This window comes from Carya illinoinensis, chromosome 1 (genome assembly GCF_018687715.1).
Source record: "Carya illinoinensis cultivar Pawnee chromosome 1, C.illinoinensisPawnee_v1, whole genome shotgun sequence".
Classification (NCBI taxonomy): Eukaryota; Viridiplantae; Streptophyta; class Magnoliopsida; order Fagales; family Juglandaceae; genus Carya; species Carya illinoinensis.
In genome coordinates, this window is record NC_056752.1 from 43,481,363 (window position 1) to 43,504,003 (window position 22,641).

The window sequence follows — 22,641 nt, forward strand, 5'->3', positions numbered from 1 at the left end:
GTCAGACAATTCTCTGTTGAAACTTCACCACTGGCTGTTTTGTATACATTATAATTAAGAGGTAGAGGTTATATAGATATATGTAAGGCTATATATCTCCACTGCAAGAGATTAATATTTCACCCTTCCCAGCTATAAGGTAGGTCTTACATTACATAATGTCTGTGAGGTGTCCCAACACAAAATGCATACATGCACTTCTCCACTCCATTCGGACCTGTCTTCCAACCCACTACATATTTAGCATAAAATACGCATGCTCCTTCTCTTCATGACCATATCAAATCACAAGTCTAACTTAATTTACAGTAAACTTAAATCATCTTCTTTACCTTTTTACAAGGAGGAGCTTTTGCATCTCATTAAGCTTCAATTGAAAAAGAAAAAGAAAAAAGATTTGCCTCAACAAGTAGATGATGCAAGAAAAGTGAATTGTAAGTAACCTTTGCAACTGTATATATGGAGTGAAACGAGAAGAAATATACTATATTACAGCTCAATTACAATACAGAGATATATCCTAACACATTCTGTTGCTTTTTAAATACGTGGGGGACTGAAGAAGTAGCCTTAAGATCAGCTCCTCCCACCTCACTATCGGTAACTTTCTTCCTTCCTACCATCCCTACAAAGAATGCTGGCCTCAAGTGACCCGTTACAAAGGCCAAAGGGAAAACAAAAAATCAAATGAAAATACAGAAGAAAAGCACGTGGTGGACTCAAAAGTGTAAAACCTATCCTTGTCCCGGTCTGTCTCTTTAACTATCTGAACGAGCCTAATGGAAATTTTACATTGCTTATATAAAGAATAATTTTACTCCAGGACAGTGGATGCTAAAATGAAGGAAAAATATAAGAGGAGAAGGGGGGATGAGGGGTTGGATTTACAGTGGCTTTGACAGGAGTTGGAAGTTTCAGTTGAATCCTTGACTAAATTTGACGCACCACAGGGATAAAAAATGCTAAAGGAACCCCGGCCTTAATCCTGTAAAAATTGGAAGGCTGGATTCTCCAAGAGTGCTGCAGGATGCTTTACATCAGAAAAATGCTTCTCTTGGAGGGAACCGGAAATATCATCAACCGAGAAAGGAATGCTGCATTTACATAATTATAATTAATGCAAGTAGAGAACACAAGTTGTAGAATTTTTCTTTTACTCTCCATCACTAGATATCATCGTAACATAAATAAAAATGTGCGTATCTTTATTTTCTTATAGTTTCAACCAAAAAAAAAAAAAAATCCCTGGATGCATTTTCTTCTTGTTTCAAGAAAGAAAAAGAATTCCTTGTCATCCAACCTTGAAAAGATCTCTTATGAATTGTTCTTTTTGTATATAGACACAAAGTTATTTCCTACAGTTAGAAATGATTGTATGCAAACCTCGAATTATCATCCAACAAAAAGGAGTTGCCATCATCATTGTCGGAGTCCTCTGTCATTAGAATCCTCATGCTGGAAATGACCTACACAAATTACAGGAGCAGGAACACATTGCTAAGTTACATATCTAATATACGCCAACTATAGAAAAGGAAACCAATATCTAGAACCAATTTAAAAAAATATTTTTAGCGATCTTTTGGCTTACATCTGGGGATACACTTCTAGTGTTGTAATTGTCATCCCAGTATAGCGTACATATTCTATATAGCTGCTGAACACTCAGGATCTGAAGACCATAAGCAATTGTGAGTACGAAAGAACAATATTTTTCTAGACATGCAGCCAGTCCTATCAGTTTAAACTCTTAAAGAAATCATGCAATGAAGTATGTGTGTGAGAGAGAGAGAGAGAGAGAGAGAGAGAGAGAGAGAGTTACAGGGCAGAGGTCATTAGTAATTTCATCATAGGAAATTCTAGACTTCTGGTGTATAACCTGCAGAGTTTATTAAGGAAAATTGAGATTTAATATCATATCCATCAGAGCCAAAGTAACTATTTACTGCATTAGAGTCCATATTTAATACCATCAACAAAAGCAGACATGATGGAAGAAAAATAATGCTCATAACCATACAGAACTACGTTAACAAATTTCTTTCATATAAAATTTTAAAAATAATAATAATAATAATAATAATAATAATAGAAACCTAAAATCATGCCCATAAAAATAACTAAATACAGAGGAGCTATAAATTCAGAGGCTGAAGTAACAAGAGACGTCACTTTATTGTCTCTATCCAATAATTATGTAAGAGTTCCACATGCAAAAGTTTAAACAATTGGTTGAAAGAATGTGATACTTTGAACCACATGGACTGTGAAATGTTTGCATGTAATAGATCCCACAAGTGGAACTCTTGGTCTTGGGGTATCACTCCCTTCAAGGTCCAAGCTTCAACACCTCATGGGTGCAAACAATCCTTTGGGCCACACCCCCTGGTGAAAAACCAGCGATTTAACCAATTCCCTGTAAGGAACCTCCGAGGGTGTGCTGCATAGGACCGGGATTTACTCTGCAGAGGTGGGTCTAAAGGGTGCCTTAGAGAGGTTCCCCGACATATAAATACATAAATAAAATAACAATAAAGGAGCCCACAAGCAATCCAATAATGACTAGCTCCTTTGGGGTAAGGACCAGAAGTAATTGGTGTGTCCACAAATCGTGACAAATGGCATTGAAGTCAACCTAACACCGTCAAGTAGCAAAAGCTACTTGCAGCACAATGTGAAACCAGATGGATATATTAGGGATTTGACTAACAGATATTATGAAACTTAGGATTATGTGGATGGTAAAGGTATTATGTGGATAAGTGTTCCCAAATAATGTGCAAAATTTGTGCCTTTTTAATGAAAAAATGACACCAGCAATTTGCATAATTTCTTTTTTTAATTAATAAGAAACTTTATTACCAAGAATAGGCAAAACCCAAGTACACGGGGCATATACAAAGGAAATACCTAGAAAGCAGAAGAAAAGCTAATTCCAATCCAGAAAATTAACATCATTCAGTACAAGAGTTTTAGCCCAACAATTTGCATAAATATGAGATATCTCGGAAGGAAAGATACGATAACTTCTGTAGTAACTCAAAGAACTTCAAATCAGTCTCTCAAACTACATTGCCTTAATTTGGACTCGACCATGCAGCCTATTGCTTGATGACTAATATCTGAAAGACTTTTATATCTTACCAATTCTGAATAATTAAAGAAATAAAAAAAAATATCAGTAATTAAAGAAACAAAAATTAACCCAAAATTCAAGTGATTGATATGAAAATACCACCTAATGAATATGTTTTCTTCATCCCATAGAAAATTTTCCACAGCACTTAAACCTAATTCTACATTTGGCTTCTTCAATGTATGTCAGATCAATACTCAATAAATCATGTTTATGTTGTTCTTCAACACGAAAAGGACATACCAAGAATCCAACTGCCTGCCTTGCATGTTTGAGTTCATCCCATGATGAGCCAGCATACTGCAAAGATAAAAGCTTCAAACAAACAATACTAAATACAATTCTTTAGTATTTAGTATTGAATACTAAATACATTGAACATGATTTAAACACACCCACAAACTTCCCCTCCAGCCCATTCTTATGGGGGAGGTAGTGTTGAATGAGCTACAGCTCATTGAGTGCTATTACAAAGATCTGCCCAAGGGAAGGGTAAGGTTAAACAAATGCCAAACAGACCTTCACTAGGTATAATACTTTTCAAAATAGTACCTCTTCTGTTGCCTGGCAACACCATAGCTCTAATTCAGCCAACCCAGACTTCACATACTCCCCATTGCTGAATGTACAGCACTCTCGACGAAGGAGAAGACTGCAGCAGCATCAAACAAGTGATGCATCCATAAGTTATACTGGCAGCTTATAACATATCTTGACACACACAGATGAACACAGTTTACCTATTAAAGAGCTGTACATTAATATATGAGAAAATCTGAGTGAATATCTTCTGAACAAGAACTGGAGGAACCTGAAACAAAGTTGACTATAAGTTCCCAAAACTCAAAAATAAGATAATAATTCACTTGAATATTCCAAAAGAACTCCATACAAAATTTTCTTTTAATGAACAGAGAACATTATTAAGGCTCTCGATGATGCTGTGCCAGGGACTAGCTAGGGGACTATTCATATTAGACCGCCCAGATGACTTCAAAACACTTCCTCTTGATGTTCTGGGTGCCTGATTGTCAGATGACAGATAACTGGTATTAGAAAATTGCTAGTTAAGATATGATAAACCAATCAGTGCTATAGGACTACAGGCTAGCACAGGACATCAACCTAGAAAACCTAGCTGGCTTTCATCACCTTCTGTGGCAAACATAGAGGAAATAAAGCAAGCCTACCATAAAAGTCATGCCCTGTATATGGCTGGGTATAATGAGTAAAACTAAGCTAAAAGAAGATAATTTACTTCAGATTCAGGGAAAAAATGACCATGAAATATAAACAAAGATAAGCTTTAGCTTGAATTCATACTAAAATCATGAATGTAGCCGGCATTACTTGTCTTGCAAAATTTGAGCCCCGAAAATCCGTACTGGAAAAAAAGGAGACAATTCATTGCACAGATACAGTGCTGGAAAATTGAGATTCACTATACCTGGATACACGAAGAAAGGAGTGGTGACAAGTCCTTCTTCACATTGTCTCGGATAATCCCATATATCTTCTCCACATATGCAACAAGCTGCTGCTTGAAAAGCAAAGCAGGATATTTCGCCTCAACATGGCGGACTATATCAATTGGACCAACTGAAAGATTGGCAGAAGAAGAACGGAAACCCTGGGAAACACACCATCAACAATCAGATGATAATGTTCATGAAATTTAATTCTGTATATAGATGCGTACATTTGCGCCAAAGCATACATGCGTGGACACAAACGTACACATGCAAATATATATAGAAAAAAAAAATTGTATATACATATTGTCTATATATCATAATCATCACAGTACTTGAGTCATCCTCCCAAATAATGATGTTGGGGTGGGAGGCTTCCGCGCTGCGGTTCCACTGCTGGCTTTTAAACTTCGTTGGAGCAAAAACAACAACGTAGATGTGTTGGTTAGCCAATAAGCCATACGATCATTGTTATCCTGGCTCTGCAAGAAATGTCAACACAAGCTCCAACCGTGTTAGATTTCAGTTGACTAAGCTTGATCTAATTCCATCTTTTCCTTTTTATTAGGAGGGGAGTGCCAGACTGGTGCTCTGGACAGAGGAGCCTTTTCAAACCACACCCAAAAAAACCCAAAATAAACTAGCGGTCAAACCCAGGGGGCAAACTAGCATTGTCCTTCTATTTATTCACTATATTTTTAATATTTTGATAGTTAGAAAACGAAAGAGGGAAAATAATATTATGTCTTTCTCAAGCTAATAAAATGAGAGTTTTAGTAATCAAGCATTCCAAATCACAGATATCTAGGTCATATGTTCTAATTAACATCCCACACTTGGCCAAAGAAGGAACAACAATTTCTCTATACATCAACTAACCTCTATTGCAGAACCAATCAACTGAATGAGGCGATCAAACACACTAGTTCTTTCTGCTTCAAATGACCTCCAGTGAAGCAGACATTTGTATATGGTAAATGCTCCAACTGGTTTTCCTTCACTGAACCCAAGATCTTGTGTCACACATTGGATAAGAGCATCTACACTCTCCTGCACCAGACAATAATACGAGAATCAACAATTTAATCTCCGCAACAAAAATTAAGGAAAAAAATTAATTAATAGTTAGACATTCAATATTTTGTTTCCTTTTAATCAAGTGCATACATGCTGCCTTTCAATTTGGGATCTTCTCATAGACTCTGAACCCAACTTTTTTGCTGGTGCGGCACTCTGTGGTTCCTGTAAAAAGTATAGTCCTCTCTCAGGACTATATAACAGGGGCAATGACAATACATAAACAGCATACAAACACTTTATTTTCTTCACTTACATGATGACCATTTTCTACAGGTGTTGTAATTGCTAAATGTTCGGACATTTTTCTAACTGGAGAATTTAACAATGCCTGCTGACGCAGAATTTGGTCCTCAGCTTCCATGTCAGATAGTTTTTCTTCAAGCCTGAGAAAAGTATTGACAATAATTCAGAAAAGTAATCTTTTATCTAATGCATCAAAATTCAAAGCATGGTAGCCAAACCCAATCAAATCAAGAAAAATCCAATTGATCCAATTTCCAAAACAATTCATGCCATACACCAACTTTTATTTTTTTATTGGTACGCTGGACACTAACTGATAGAGGAAGTAAACACGTAGTATGAAACCTTTGCATGGCCGTCTTCAATTCAATTATCTTTGACTCTGCCTCCAAAGTCTGCTTTAACCGCTCTTCACAAACCTTGCTTGTTTCTTCATACTTCCTCTCTGTTTCATCAATTTTCTTTTCCAGAGAATTTACCAGGGCCTAAAAAATGCAACAGCCATAAAGAAATGATCAATATGAGTAAATTCAAATGCATCCACTTCCAGAAGTAAACATTTAAACGCCTCTGATAAAAACCAAGATCATATTCAAGAAGCAACACCAAGGTCTTTCTGAGAAGCACCATATAAATGCCAGAATTTCAGCAACCTTACCTTGAGCTGTTCATTTTCAGCAGTAAGTTTATTGACCATTTCATGGTCAATAACGGAAACTTCCTGTACAATTGGAACCTGTTCAGCAGCTTCCTTGGCTGCATTACGCTCCTTGATAAGTAGTGCTTTAGTTTCTTGAAATTGAAGTTGTATCTCCTCCAGAGCAGACTGCAATTTTGCATTTTCCTGAGTTTTGGATTCTTCAAGGTCAGCCTGCATTAATACACACCATGACTAGAATAAGTAAAACTAGATACCTTTAGAGTTTCCAGAACAATGTGTAAAAGACACCACATTCTAAGCATCTTTGTTTTTCTTCGAAACTCCATGAACTTTCTCAACAGAGGATGAAATAGAGGTAGAAAAGAACCATTTTTAGAAGAAGTCAAATGATGCACCAATGCTGATAGAAAAAAAAAATTACCAAATATCGAAACAGCTTTATATCCCTGCACCAGTAAGTTGTACACAGAAACAGACAGCAGCCAAATTTCACACTAAGGCCCTGTTTGGAACTAATTTTAAAATGAATCTAACATCCAAACACCCAACTCTCAAATTACTAAACTCATCTCAACTCAAAACTTCTTTATACGTAGGACTCACAACCTTTTTCAAATTAACACATCTTTACACATAGAACCTACAACTTTTTTCAACTTCCCATAAATACATCTAAACTCATCTTAACATCCAAAAACATCTAAACTCATCTTAGGTGGACCCCACAAAACTCACTCCACCATCTCAACTCACTATTATTCATAAAGAACAACTCAGCTCAACATCCAAACGGAGCCTAAGAGTGCAACCATTTTCAAACGTTTTTTAAGTACCTTATTAAAAGCACATAGGGGCACAACCCAAGTTCACAAGGTATACGAAAGAGAGCAACCAACTAGAAGAAGATGAAAAAGGACAGGAGTCCATGAATTCTAGAAACTACAGCAATGGGAATTATTGTGAGCAGCCATCCAAATATAAAGAGAGTTGAACATAGTGGTTTTCAGTTCTACCACCATCTTCTCCCAAATTTGAAAGGTACGAGCATTATGTTCCTACTAAATACACCCCAGTAACATGGGGGAACCATCCTCTATACATTTAAATTGGTAAATGAACCTCATCAGAAAACAAACTCCACCACCTGCTGAGGCACAACCCACTCAGTCCAAAAAGGGAAGTCGATTGGAAGAGATAGTAAATGATTCACCAGAAAAATATCAGTGGTACCAATATTTATAGAGGTTTTATTGTATTAAGTTATGATTGAAGAAGCATCAATCCTAAGATATTAGTTAGGAAATGGACCAACATGTATCTCCAGCTGAGGACCCCAAGAGAAAATCAAACATGGACAGCAGATAAGGTTAACACAATGGGTGTAGCCAAAAATGGAAGAAGGACCTTGTACACATCTTTAACACTGTTTTGAAAGTTGCAACCATCACATAACTCCTTTGGCCTACACAGAATTCTTTTATCATAGAAGCAACTCGTATTAACAGACAAAAAAGTGTAAATTTCAATTAAAAGGAAATCCTGCGATACTTGAAGCAAGCCAAAGATACAACAGGACAGCTACTTACCCAAATGACAGCTAAATTGAAATATCCTGGATTAAATTAAACACAAGAAAATAATTACCCTCATTCGCTTCTCCAGCTGCAGACGCCAGGTCAGTTCTTCAACTTGTTTTTCCAGCTTATTTTTGGCAGCTTGGAGAGCACCAGTTTCCTTAGCAGCCTGTTAGACAGCCATTTAATAAAACAAAATCCACATATGATCACTCTATGCAATGCAAGCACAAGCACTAGAAGTAACCAGTATATAACCAATTTATTTATATACTTAGAGCACGTAAATTTTTATAAATATTTCCATATATGAGGAGTTATTGTAACATATTAAAAAAAATGTTGCCATAAAAATAAAAAATAAATAAAAAAAACTCATCACCATCTTGAGATTCCGTAGTTCTCGACGTGCAGCCCTTGCCCTCCATGCACATTGTGTGGCTATTGCTGCTTTCTTTATCCTTAGATAATGAAGGCGGGTCAAGTATCTTCGGAATTGACTCTGTGACAGCATGAACTCACATAGAATCAGGGAGCATAATCTACCTTTTTTAATCAGTAAATAAGAATTCTATTAACAGGATAATCTACCTAAAAGGCAGGGAAAAACTAAAGCCCAGCAATACTTTTATAAACGGGAAAACAAATGCCTTGGTGTTCCAATGTTACCACTTTTTCCAACATTCAGGCTTCTTAAAGCTTTTGGTCTTAAGCTTTGTGCAATACTAGTTTTTTTCTTCATTCTGTATACTTTTGTCCTTGCAGAGAACCCCCTTCCCTCTATGATCTGTTAGTGATCCAGAATAGAAGACGGGAAAAAAAAAAAATGTTTGTGCAATCAAGACTGCTACTCAACAGAAAAAAGTAACCCTTTTAAAATGGTAAGTTGCACCATAATAAAAGATTAAATAAAGATAGTTTTGGTCATCAATTTTCTACTATGCAATTTGTATGAAAATACACTATTACTGGTCAGTACATCTCAAATACAGCCTTTAAAACTAAGACTTTAGCGGCTTTACTTGTAGAGTTTTAAAATTAAATATTGTTATATGAGGAATGCTACACATCATCCTACACCACACATTTTATATATTAAAATATTATTTTTTATTTCATTTTATTCTTATTAAACTAATTGAATTATTTTATTTATCATCTACACACTACATATTTATTATAGAAAAAATGAAAAAAAATTAAAATAAGTGTGGTGTGGGAAGTGTGAGGATGACAAGAAGAATTTTCCTTGTTATGTATGCCTCGCCAAGAGAGAATAGGACATGAATTGTGATCCTAACATAAAGAATAATCACCTTTAAAACTTAAAGCCATACAAAACAAAAGTATGAGGTACACTTCCTTTCTTTTATATGAAATCCCAACTGATAAGTGTGCGCCTCTTCCTATCTTTATCTTATTTTTTGTTTATAGGTAATAAATATTTTATTAGGCAAAAGAAAAGTCCGTGTACAGAGAATATAACAAAAGGCTCACCTAAATATTACAATCTAAAATCCAAGAGATCTACAAAAACAGAATTTGCATAGCCTTCATACGGCAAAAAGGGGTTGCATTGCATTTCTTCTTTTTTTTTAATAGGTAAAATAATTTTATTAATGATAATGAAGTAGGTGTTGCCCAAGTACACAGGAAGCAGGGTTGCATTGCATATAAAATTAATACCACATTGTCTTCAAACTTAAGTGCATTTCAACCACCTTCTTGGGAGACACATATTGAACCCCAAATAATGACAAAACAAAAGACCATGATCCACTGGCTGAGAAATAAAACAATAGATAGTCAATTAACTCTCCACTGGATTTACACATGCAACAAGCTAGAATCTTCCTAGCTGTCCAAAGTAAAAACAAAAAGGACCCTTCCAAAGAATTTTGCTAGGATCAAAGGCAATTGATCCTTACTGGGCCCTCTCAACACCTAATAAAAACAATTGACGTTGAATTCATTACTTCTCTTAGGCTTCCAGTACAACCTAGGGCTGTGCATAAAAAGCTTGGACCCAATCCATCCAACAGACCCGACATGGGACCACCCGACTAAAGTCGGGTTCATCGGATCAATCCCAATCACGGTTAATTACAAACAATTATCGGTCGAAACCGATGACCCGATCAATCCCACTCTCAACTTATCCTCCAACCCTAACAGCCGTTCACCACCTTGAACTGTTCGAGGAACCCAAAGTTTAACCCATCTAAACCAATAGAAGAGCTGATTACTTTGATCTAAAGGGGAATTCAGCTAAATTGACAAAATCAAGCTCTGAAAAATGATAATAAAGTAAAACCAAAAAATATTCTGGATGCTAGAAACAGATTGGAGAGGCGTACAAAATCCAAAAAATGGTTCCTTCTCAGAAATCAGAAGCAGAGAGAAAAAAGATCCGGTCATGCGAAGCACTCGCTTCGATGTCAGATCAAACCAACAAGATCCCGGTTCCAACCAAAGCTTCTGCTTCCTCTTGAGGTGAAGGTCGTCGACGATCTCAAAGAAAATGAAATAAACTTTATCACTGGTGAGGCATCTGACAAGTGCTAGAGGGAGAAGCGACGATCTGCTGTGGGCCATGACCTCCCTCAACTTCGAAGACTATGTGGAGCCCCTCAACGTGTACCTGCAGAGGGAGGGTGAGTTTGGGAGGGGAGGAGTAGGAGGAAGAGGAAAATGAGGGACGGACGATGTGCGAGAGGCAGAGTTTGCAAAGCGTGGCTGTGTGGGTCTGCAAATCAAATTATGAAGGTGAACTGATCGAAAGAAAGAAGAATGGGCTTGACCCGACCCGAATTACTATTCAGGTTGGGTCGGGTTGATACTACCTCATCTGTGGGTCGGATCGGATCTGGCCCAAATCTGATCGGACCGGGTCACTGTGCAGGCCTAGTACAACCTATCAACGCCTACACCCACTAGCAGATAAAAATATGAATCGTCTGTTGATTCTAGTTCCCAAACAACCTAAAAGTCCATTAACTTTCTTTTTTTTATTATCAGTAAATAGGAATTTTATTAAAAATAGACAAAGCCAAGTACACGGGAAGCATCCTGGCTCTAATGGATCTAAGATCTAACAGAAGTGTCCTTGCTCTCAGCCATTATAAAAGTCAGAAAATAACAATTTTAATGCAACATTCCCACACCAAACATCAAGCCAAAAGCATGATCTTCTGCCATTGCCTACCAGAAGAGTCACGAACTCAGAAAATTTCTCCTAGACCACCCAAATTCAATAAACTTACTACCATCCAAGTCCTAGTTATATGGCCGGCCAAGGCAACTTGACAGCATTGATAAACTTTCATTTTATTGCGATGCAACAAAAGCATATAAAGAACAAAGGGAATAACAAAATGGAACGCCCGTAAGCATTTAGCAAGATGATCTCAGGTGTTGTGGAAGGTGGAATATCTGGGTTTTCAGTGGGGGAGGCCAAATTGACACTCTCAACATATCCCATCTATTATTCGTTGATGACCCTTAATCATTTGTGGGGTTTGACGTGATCAAATCCAAGCTCTAAGGGCTCTCCTTTTATGCTTTGAAGTTGTATCAAGTTGAAGTTGAACTTGGCCAAATCAGCAGTAGTAACAGTGGGGGATGTTCCTAATGTGGAGAGTATGGCTTCCATTTTGGAATGAAGATATCTCAGTTGCCTATGAAATATCCTGGCCTCCCGTTGGGTGCTCCGTTGAAATCAATATCTATTTGAGATGATGTTCCAGAAAAAATGGAGAGGAAATTGGCTAGTTGGAAATGATGTATTTGTCAAAGGTGGTAGGGTCACCCTAATCCAAAGCACTCCTCCCAACTTGCCAACCTATCATTATTTCCACTCCCCACCAAGGTGGCTCATCACTTGGAGAAACTCCAACATGGCTTCTTTTTTTTCTTTTTTTTTTTTTTTTGGGGGGGGGGGGGGGGGGGGGGGGGGGGACGACAAGTTCAAATTTCACTTAATGAAATGGGTCACAATATGCTCTCTATTCAAGGAGGCTTGGATATTCAGAAACTTGCAATTTTTCACTTGCTGTATAATGTCCCTATTGTTGCCACAACTGAAGATGTGCTAGTATGGAGTCCTTCTAGAAAAGGGAAATTCTCAGTTCGCTCTTTTTATGAAGTTATTACCTTGCAACAAAGGCACAATTTCTCTAGGAAGAATATTTGGAGAAGTAAAGCACCCACCAAGGCCACATTCTTTATATGGATAGTAGCTCTGGGGAAGATTCTAACCATTGATAATCTTAAAAGACATGGCCTAATAATTATGGATTGATGCTGTTTGTGTAGAAATAGTAGTGAAACGGTGGACCGCTTACTCCTACATTGTGAGTTTGCTTGTGAGATTTGGAACTACTTCAGCAGAATGGGAATAGCATGGGTAATGCCAGGTAGGGTGATTTATCTTCTAGCAAGCTGGAGAGGGATCACTGGGACACCACAGATCACAGCGGTGTGGAAGATGGCTCCAATTTGCATTTTTTGGTGTATTTGGAACAGAAAAAACGAGAGACTTTTTGAGGATCATGAACATTCCTCGGAAGAGTTTCGGAATCTTTTCTAGAAGACTTTGTTCTTGTGGGCCATTGCTCTAGATTTTAATGGCCACAGCTTCCATGATTTCCTTGTAACTATTTCTAACTCTTAAATAGGTGTATGTACTTGTATACTTCCAGTGTACCAGGGCTATGCCCATCCTTATATCACTAAAATAACTTATTACCTATAAAAAAAAAAAAACTTGCAATTTTTCATTTCTCAGCAAAGCTTGTGGCAAGTGGCTATGGAGATACCACAATGAGAGGTGGGCCTTGTGGAGAATCATCATCGAATTGAAGCATGGTGAACCATGGGGAGGATGGTGTTCCAATGAGGTGAGTGGGCCTCACCGTGTGGAGTTATGGAAGCATAGAAGAAGAGGTTGGGACACATATTCAAGATATACCCTCCTTACGATGGATGATGCATTCAAAATTAAATTTTGGCAAGATGTATGGTGTGGCAATAGGGCACTCAAGGAAACTTATCCACAAGTTTATGATATGGCAAGTACGAAAGAAGCCTAATTGCTGACCTCTTCATACTCTCTAACGGCATTCCCCAATGGAATGTTACATTCCTCAGAGATGCACAGGATTCGGAAATTGACGTTTTTTTTAAGTTTTATGACTTAGTGTACTCCACTCGTTTGTTGGGGGGAATCAAAGACAAGATCTTTGGTACCCTTCTAAGAAAGGGAAGTTCGGGGTCCGTTCCTAGCAAGCCATGACAATGCACAATACAAATCCATTCCGAGGGAAGAGTATTTGGAAGAGAAAGGCCCCTAAAGGCAAAAATTTTTGTATGGACAGCTTCCTTGGGGAAGATTTTCACTATAGACAACCTAGGAAAACGTCGAATCATATTCATGTGTTGGTGTTGTATGTGCAAAAAGAGTGGAGAGTCGGTTAACCATCTACTACTTCATTGTGAGATTGCCAGGACACTATGGAATGAAGTTTTGCTTGGATGGAGCTTGGGTGATGCTGAGACGGGTAATTGACCTCCTAGCTTCTTGGAAAGCCATTCAGGATAACTCTCAAATCGCCTCAATTTGGAAGATGGTTCCAATATGTTTATGGTGGTGAATTCGGAGGGAGAAGAACAAAAGAAGTTTTGAAGATCAAGTGCAGTCAATGGATAAGCTTAGAAATTTATTTTCAATACTTTACTCCATTGGTTGATTGTAATTGATTTTCATGGCATGTCTTTTCATGAATTCCTTGTAACTCTAAACTAGCACATTTAGGGGTTGCTCAAAAAAAAAACAAAAATTTAAAAATGAGAGTAAATAAAAAGAGGAACTTGATTAGCATTAATAAGCTTCCTGCAAATATTCCATCCAAAAAATAAACGAGAAGAAAATTTATATTCCTATATATATGAGAACAAAATTTTCATATTTACCTGGATAAAAATTGCAGCTCTAGTCTGCTTCTTGAACCTAAGCTCATTACGAGCAGCCATCCCACGCATACCAGTCTGTACAGATATGGCTGAAAAGTATAAATGCCTATAAGCATTCTTAGCAAGATACATGCGAGAATGTTTCTGGATTTTCAAAGAAGCAGATTCCCTTCTCATGTTTTCATACTGATGGCGTGCAACTTGTCCTGAATCAACTCAGAGAACACATTATTAAGTCATAAAAATCTCCAATGTTAGGTAACAAAATCCCAAAGTCAATAATCCCTTGAATCAATACCAAGATGCAAATAAGTAAAACTACACTACTCTGTACCTCTACACAAGGCTTGGATATGTATGGCAGACAGCCGTAACAAGATGAAGCTTTTCCGCTCCAAATATGAGCGAACGTTTCTCTGGATGATGCTTGCCGACCTTCCTAAGACCTCACTTCGATAACCATCTAGTTCTGCCATCTGACCTGCTCTAAGAAACACTTTTGTTTTGCCAATCTGCAAAAGAAAGGCACCAAAAAATTGTCTCACTCCCATCCAGAAGTTATATATTAGGAACATGCTAGATACAGCAGCCAACAACAACATAAATGCTCATAAGCGGTATGCTTAATGGCAACATGATAATTCAACAAAACCCAAAAACCTATGGAATGTGGGTCTGCCAGGCAATTTAAATATGGACATTTGCAACAAACCATGCCAATAAAAGGAAAATGCAGAATTTGGCATCCTGGAAACGTTCAAGCAGTACAGAGAGCACTATTATGGAAACATACCTGATAGCCTTTAAGGTTCACCTTCTCAAGAAGCTTTGTGCAAGCAGTGACCTCATCATAGCTGAAATGAACAAGAATTAGAGCTAGTGGAATACGAATCTAATGCAACAAATCCAGTGAATAAAATGACAAAGGCGTACCTCCCATCTAAAACATCAGGTGCCAAGATGCCAAACCGACGTAAAAAATCGTCAAAAGTCTTTCTAGTGGGATACCCAGCACAACTGATCCTAATTGCTTCCATGACTCCCTGAAGTACAACATTTGTTAATCCAGTTACGCAAGTAGATGTCTGAAGAAAAGCTGACTAGCACACCAAACTATATTGAGATAACCAAAAATAGAACTTACCCCACAGCGAAGTTGCTGTAAAATGTTGTTACTTTCAAATATGGCTGGTTTGAGAAGATTATTCGGCTTTACACAACGGATGTAGTGTGGCTCGGTGGCACTCAGTGTCTCAAGCAAAGCTTGCAATTGTTGCTGTTTTAAGTTTACAATATTTTTTACTTATAAAAAAAAAAAAAAATTTTACAATATTTTGAAATTTGAAGCATATGGGAAGAATTAAACTTGATTGCACATACCGATACAGCAGAAACAAACCTTAAAACGAAGACCTATTGACGAGAACTTTGATGATTTGGAAGATTCTTCAGCTAAAGGTGGGAACAAGCCTGAAACAAAGGAGCACTTGGAAGCGCTCAGGAGTGCTTGATGCTCGGCAACAACATAGTCTTTATTCTTATCCAGAAAGAGCTCCGTTTGATAGGTGACCTAAAACAAAGTTCTTCACATCAAAAAATGTTCAGGCATGTTACCATGCAAACCAAATGATTCCAGACACTTACATCCCCAGCATAATGGCAAATGGTGAAGTCACTACGTGACAGCTTTGGCTTGCTAAAGCGTTTATGCTCTTTAAAAGTTTGGTAGAGCTTTTCTGCAAATGTCTCATGCGTTGATTTTGGAAACATACTACAAAAAATACCAAGGGTGATGTCACAATCGCCCAATAAATTTATACGTAATTCTAAAGAAAAAGAACAAACTGAGAAACAAAAAGTATTGCAGGGACCAAACAGGTTTACTGTTTCAAAACTAAATGAGATAAAATGGAATAATAGATTTTTTCTCTTTTGAAACATACCAAGCCTCATCCAGAAGAGCAATGATGCCACCAGGTTTCTGAATTACAAACGGGAAAATAAAGCACATATTATGTCATTCATCAATATGTCTCCTTAATCCAACTACAACAAGAATTGAACTACGGAAACAACAATAAAGGCAACGAAAACAAGAACAAAAAACTTAGATGAACAAGTATGATAAAATTGCACAAAAGCAACATACAGCCAACTAGGATTCATGATAAGATAAAATTTCATTGATATTTATCTGTGTCTAAATATATATATACATACACACAATCATATGTGCTTATCTGTGTGTATGTGCATGCACACACGCATGCATGAACTCTTATTAAGTCCAATTTGTTGTTATACGAAGGAAATCCTTAGCCTGGGACCTGGGAGGGGAACCATGGATATTAGATATAAGTTCATGATTTTAGTATCAAGTACTGGCCCCTACTGCATTAGCCACAAACACCTATCATTGGACTGATAGGGGCTCATCAAAGATTAAAAGAGGAAAATTAAACATATATATAAGAAACTAAAGAAACCAGAAGGGAAAATGTAAGAAGAAAAGACAAGTGGGACAACTGTCTCACTATATCATCAAAGAAGATTCATACGCATGCAAGTAGCAGTTTCACTATGAAGGATAAAAAAGGGTAAAATTCAAGTATGCAGGAGGTATAAAAGAAGGACCCAAGAGAGGTGAACCATAGCATCCAAGAAAAGGAATGATTGAAGCAGACACAGAAGCAATCAAATAAAATAACTTTCAAAATCCATAATCTTAACATATATTAAATACATTGGAGCATTATAACTTGTGTACATAGAACATTTGGTGAAATGAATATTCTTTCTGATGTGTGATGGCAAGTGCAGCCAGAAAACTGACAAACCTTTTCAATGAGATCAAGAATATCCTGGTTATCAATGAACTCTATATAACTCCAGTCAATTTCTTCTTTTGTATATTCTTCTTGCTCCATCTTAAAAACATGCTGTCAAACACAATATTGATGTTAAACTAAGTTGGAAATCACGTGGCAGATCAATGAAATTAAAGAATACAGCATATGTTCGTGCTCAAAACCTGGTTGAAATGTTGCTGCAGTTTTTCATTAGTCAAATTGATACAAAATTGCTCAAAGCTGCACAGAGCCAATAAACATTTTACACAATGCCAAACTCAAAATATAACAAACAAGGATCAAATCATACAACTGTAATTATGTATCTATATAACAACCTAAAAAATCATTCAAAATTAGCATATCCATTTCATTAGCAATCCTCAAGAAAAGCCAAGAGCCAGAAAAAAATGGTAAGAAGCGAGCTATGACCCAAAAGTATCCTTGTACGGAGTGTTTGAAGAATTAAACTGACCAGCACATATTTAAATGAACAAAAATATGATTCATCACGAAATTAACATACAAATGGCATCAAGCCCACAAAGTTATGTTTCCCAGCTAGACATCCCCCCCATCAGATCATCACAATTATTTCAACCTGTCCTTGGCAACAAATTAACCTCTGTAAATAATGAAAACAAAAGCATACCGGTTAAGCACCTGTTTGTCTTGAAACTCTCAAATCCATAAATATCGAGAACCCCAATCAAGTTTTTTGAATCAGGATCTTGACCAATAGAATTGTTAATCTTGTTCACAAGCCTGAGTCATTCAGCGTTCAAAACATTTAATCAAAAGGAAAAAAGGAAGGCCAAGTAACAGATACAACATATCCTTAATGATGATGTTACTAAGTACATTAAAACCTACCAATCAAATAACTTTGAATAAACAACTTTTGCCAAAGCATCTCTGCTGAGAGCTGCAGATTCTGGATCAATCCATTTTGTTATGGTCTCATCACGAGTCACAAGCGCACGTTTACATAACGAGTCTTCAAGAGACTTCTCGTGACACCTAAATAAAACATGCATATTGAGGATTTGCCTTTAACTTCTCTAGAAAATTGTAAACAATTATCACATACATGAAAAGTTCAGCTGCTGTTTTGAGATGGAACCGAGATTTGTCATCTTTGGGTTCAGAAGAATCTATTTCTTTTCCCTTGGAAAACTCAATGTTGCCCAAATGAAGTATTGCAGCTACAACTCGGAATATTGCATCCTGAGAACAAGAAACTTTAGTAGAGATTCTTGTACAAATATATGCTGTAACAAAACTAACCACACAGTACCTGCTCATCAGAACTGATCCCGACAACATCCATAGCTTTTCTAGTTGCAAGGTATTCCTTAGAATCATCAACTCCATCCAGCTCATGGCAATTTGATTGGTTTAGATAATGGAATGTTCTTGGATTTCCCAGTCTGTACTTCTCAACATCCTGAAAATCAATTGTCATTTAGAATTGTGAAGAAAAACCAATCGGGAAACCAACTTGACATAAAAAATTAAAGTCAGTGCATCACAGTCCCTTATAAAACTAAGCTGTAAATGCCACTACAGTGACTCTTTGACTATTCTGGATTATGGCAATGGAATCCAAGGGAACCAAGGTTCTAACACCAATCCAACAGATATACAAATTTTAGCACGAACTCAATGCTATGAAATTCCAAAAGAATTTACCTCGGGTGGTGCAGCACAAAGCATATAAAAGCAATGATAATTTCGTTCAGGATCAGATAATTGACAAACTCGGGATCGTTCTAATAAGTAAGTTCTGATGGCAGCACCCGATATTTTCCCCCTTTGATTGAACTGAATCTCCACGAACTTACCAAAGCGACTGCAATTGTGTTATATACAATTCAGAAAAATTTTCACCCAACCAAACAGAACATACAAGACACCATAAATGTAGAAATCAGGAGAAAAAAATAATTGATATGAGAAATAGGTTTCCACCTTGAATTATTGTTTCTAACCGTCTTTGCATTACCAAATGCTTCTAGCACAGGGTTGGACTGCCAGACAAATAAGAAGAAAAACAGTGAATCAACTGGAATTTAGCATTCATGCAAGATTCCTTTCCAAGAAAAAGCCATAACATATAAGACAGCAACATTAGAATCATCGGCTTTAAGACCATCCATTTGAATAAGTATCAAATAAATTGTTACCTCTAGAACTTGCTGCTCCACAGACCGTCTTCCCTCAGCTGCAGCTTTCCCTCCCATATAGGCAAGATACTGCATAAGCATTTTTGTACTTTCTGTTTTACCAGCTCCACTTTCCCCACTAACCAAAATTGACTGGCTTATTCCCTCGTTAATCATCAATCTACATTAACAATTTTTATTTTTATTTTTTACACATGTCAAATAACATTGAGTACTCCCATAAGTTTTGAAAGCAGGATACGACAGATACCTGTATGCAGCATCTGCAATAGCAAAAGGATGTGGGCTTAGCTCACCTATAGCTGCCCCTTTATACTGTTGCATCATATGACTATCATATAAATGAGGTAGCCTTCGAAAAGGGTTTACAGCTATCAATATATTTCCTGTATATGTCTGGAAACACCATTAGAAAGTTTAGCTTTGTAAACCTCAACCATTAGAGATATACTACTTAAAAAATGACAAATGATAGACAGCAACAAAACTCAATGTGGACAACAAATAAATATACATTTCCACACTTTGTAGAAACCTTATAAAAATGAAAAAGGAATTAAATATTGCTGAAGCAACTGAACGTATTAAGAAACTATCCATTTCAAAATGAATACAGGAGAACAGGGAGGAACGGGAAACTTTTGAATAATACTCACATATATTTCATTTATATCATAACGACATCTTAAATTCTGTAGAACCCCCGGTTCATGCAGATAAGCCAGCTTTGTCATATCATCAACACCACATGGTGGAAATTCAGGATCCTTTGGATAGACATTGGATGCTTTGGCTACAACCTACAACATAAATAAATATAAGCCCTTACACAACCGGAAAGTTGGAAACCACCCCATGAAGCAGGCACTATATACATAAACATAAAATGAAGCTCTAATAATGTCACATGAACACTTAGAACCAACTATAGATACAGTCAAATGGACCTTAACCACCATATGCATAAATACTCTTTCTAAAATAATTGGGCAAAATAGAATAAAATGCAGAAAGCAAGCATATTTCCAGGATCTTGGCCTCCCAAGAGATGAAATAAAGGCCACTACCCTTGATATATGGAGATTTTAGTACTAAATTTCTCTCGCATTATTTATCAAAAAAAAGAGTCTTACAATGGAAAGATGATAAGGCATGCAAGAACTCTTACTTTTTGTACCTACATTTGAAAGCTAATTCCTTGGTCACAAAAAACCGTAACGGAAAATTTTACAGTCCATTTTAGTGCTTCGGAACCAGCAACATGACCAAAAACACAGCCACAAATAGTAGAATTAAGGATCAAACTCCTGACAATCTAATTTTTTTGTAAGCAATCCTGACGATATAAATTGTAAAGGAGGCTTCAAGTATTCAGCCTCTTTATAGGCACATAAGTCATAAAGTAATTCTTAAAATTGTCAATCAACAAACTGCACGCATAGGCGACACTCTTGTATATGTCCCGTGTACTCAGCCTTTGTCTATTTCATGCTCAAGAAAATTTTAATTATCGATTAAAAAAAAAAAGAAAAAGTTGTCAATCAACATCATGGATGTGATTGATAATTTTATTTTTATAAGATAAATTTGTTAATGAGCAAGAGGTGCAACCCAAATACACGAGGAGTATACATTAGATATAGCTAGCCAGAAAGAGTAGCAGGACCAAGAAAATCCTGAAAACTAGGCCAGACGAACATAAACTATTACTTTCAGTCTAAAGAGATCTAAAACGGAATCATTTAGCTCCTCCACGGTCTTCTCACAATCCTCAAAGGTTAGAGCATTCCTCTCCCTCCAAATGCACCACATTAGGCAAACCAGTTATCAACTTCTAATGAATTTTCCCTGTAATATGTCTTATTCCACTCAATTGGCACTAAATCAGGAAAGGCACGTATAAACTAGTATCAATCATCCAATAAAGGTTTTAAACATGTGAATAGAATCAGCTAGCAACAAGAAAACAAGCTGATGAAATTCTTTTAATCATAAACAAAATCCACACTTATGATGCAATAATTTCATATTAATTTTGAGAAGCATCACTCACAGTCCTTCCAGATGTACAGCTTATTTCTAAATCTTCACCATTAACTTCTATAACTTCACCATCCATCCAAGCAACCTCAGGATCCAACATCCAGACATGAGATCCCACCATTAAGTTGGCTTGGACAACCTGTGTGGTTAATTATCTCATCAGAAAGTCTATAATACAGAGCAGAGTGTGAGTATAGTACTTTGCAAGATGAACATTGACATATAATACGAGCGTCATGCAAGGTAGCAAACAGGTGAGGAGAGCAGCAAGAGTGCAACCACTGATGATAATGAAATCCATTCACATATAAAGCTGGAGAGTGCCCCTGCCTCCCCAGAAAAATTACCACAATCGGCTAACTAGATTTTACCAGTCGTTAATCATTAACAAATGAAAATTTTGTGGGATAAATGCTTTCAAAAGTATCCTATTAAACATTTTATTTTCACACATCTGATTACGAAATCTGATAAAGTAAAAATGAAGATAAAACCTGACTACAGTGCTTCCCGCTGAACAATGCAAGCATACAAATATATCTCGAATTTACACAGAAACACACTCAAAAATTTCAAGTCAAATTTCAGCACAGAATCGTGGAAATAAGTTAATAAATAACATGAATTGATGTGAAAAATAAGACATGCACATAATTTTATTTTATTTTTACAAACTAATAGAGAGAGAAAAAAAAATTGCTAGACTTCGAGGGGAAGACAATGCCAGGCCGAAGGAAAGCAAATACCATTTTTAAACGAAAATGTGACGAGATTGAGATCTGAGGCTGAGTTAATGAACCCTAAAATCCTTCAAGAGCAACCGCCACCACCCAATGGGACCAAACCATAGATCCCACCTATCAAAACAAATTCGATCCAATCAAGTCCCTAATTGCGCGAACCCTTCCTTGAACTAGAAGCCGCACCGGGAACGAGTGCAAATGCTCCGTTTTTTACCGCTCAAACAGCACGGAATTTGAATTTTGGTGGTCTATAGCTGAGCAATGGGAAAAATGAAATGTGGGTAGGGGAGGTAAAAAGGGAAAATGCGGTTGCAGAGAGCCAAGCAAAGGCGGGAAGAACAGTGGGAAAAGACCAAATCCTTCCTTTGCAACTATTTTCCCCCTTGTTTTCTCGCACTTTCTCTCTCTCTCCCTCTGTTTCTTTCTGTATCTCTCTCTCCCTGCTTTGGCTTCCGCTTCCCTATCGAAGAGCACAACAAACAAACAACGTTAACGCGTAAAACTCAATATTAAGCTCGACTTCCGGATTTGCCCATGGGTATTTGTTTTATTTGCAGATACTGCCAATTCGAGCTACTGTTTGCACACGTACCTCAAAATTTTACTGTCGGTAGTTTGTTTAGCGAAGGTTCTTGTTCGGCGCACGTGATCATTTTTCGCAAGTCATCCGTACTCTCCATTTTT

General features: G+C 37.0%; 1 protein-coding gene across 1 annotated transcript; it reads right to left on the reverse strand.

The window, feature by feature from the left end:
• Window positions 1–428: 428 nt before the first annotated feature.
• On the reverse strand, window positions 429–22,417 carry LOC122276136 (myosin-6-like). Its single transcript, XM_043085640.1, has 38 exons — window positions 21,961–22,417; window positions 21,225–21,353; window positions 19,828–19,971; window positions 19,422–19,567; window positions 19,172–19,331; window positions 18,957–19,015; window positions 18,678–18,837; window positions 18,283–18,432; window positions 18,076–18,212; window positions 17,859–18,005; window positions 17,649–17,750; window positions 17,168–17,225; window positions 16,974–17,075; window positions 16,080–16,117; window positions 15,781–15,907; window positions 15,536–15,706; window positions 15,281–15,412; window positions 15,070–15,179; window positions 14,930–14,990; window positions 14,471–14,648; window positions 14,137–14,342; window positions 8,549–8,668; window positions 8,237–8,335; window positions 6,590–6,802; window positions 6,277–6,416; window positions 5,942–6,071; window positions 5,776–5,850; window positions 5,488–5,658; window positions 4,944–5,090; window positions 4,584–4,766; window positions 4,029–4,160; window positions 3,877–3,947; window positions 3,689–3,788; window positions 3,380–3,436; window positions 1,823–1,879; window positions 1,592–1,672; window positions 1,384–1,466; window positions 429–1,094 (listed from the first exon to the last, which is right to left on the reverse strand). Exons 1-38 carry the CDS (start codon window positions 21,961–21,963, stop codon window positions 980–982), a joined length of 4,494 nt encoding a protein of 1,497 aa, XP_042941574.1. The 5' UTR covers window positions 21,964–22,417; the 3' UTR covers window positions 429–979.
• Window positions 22,418–22,641: the final 224 nt, after the last annotated feature.

What these genes read in the sequence shown, in the direction of transcription:
- LOC122276136 (XM_043085640.1), bottom strand. An exon ending in ACAGCAGCTGAACTTTTCAT is followed by an intron (nt 18,006 to 18,075) that starts GTATGTGATAAT and finishes TGTTTTATTTAG; the next exon opens with GTGTCACGAGAAGTCTCTTG. An exon ending in CCCAAATTGAAAGGCAGCAT is followed by an intron (nt 5,659 to 5,775) that starts GTATGCACTTGA and finishes TGTCTGGTGCAG; the next exon opens with GAGAGTGTAGATGCTCTTAT.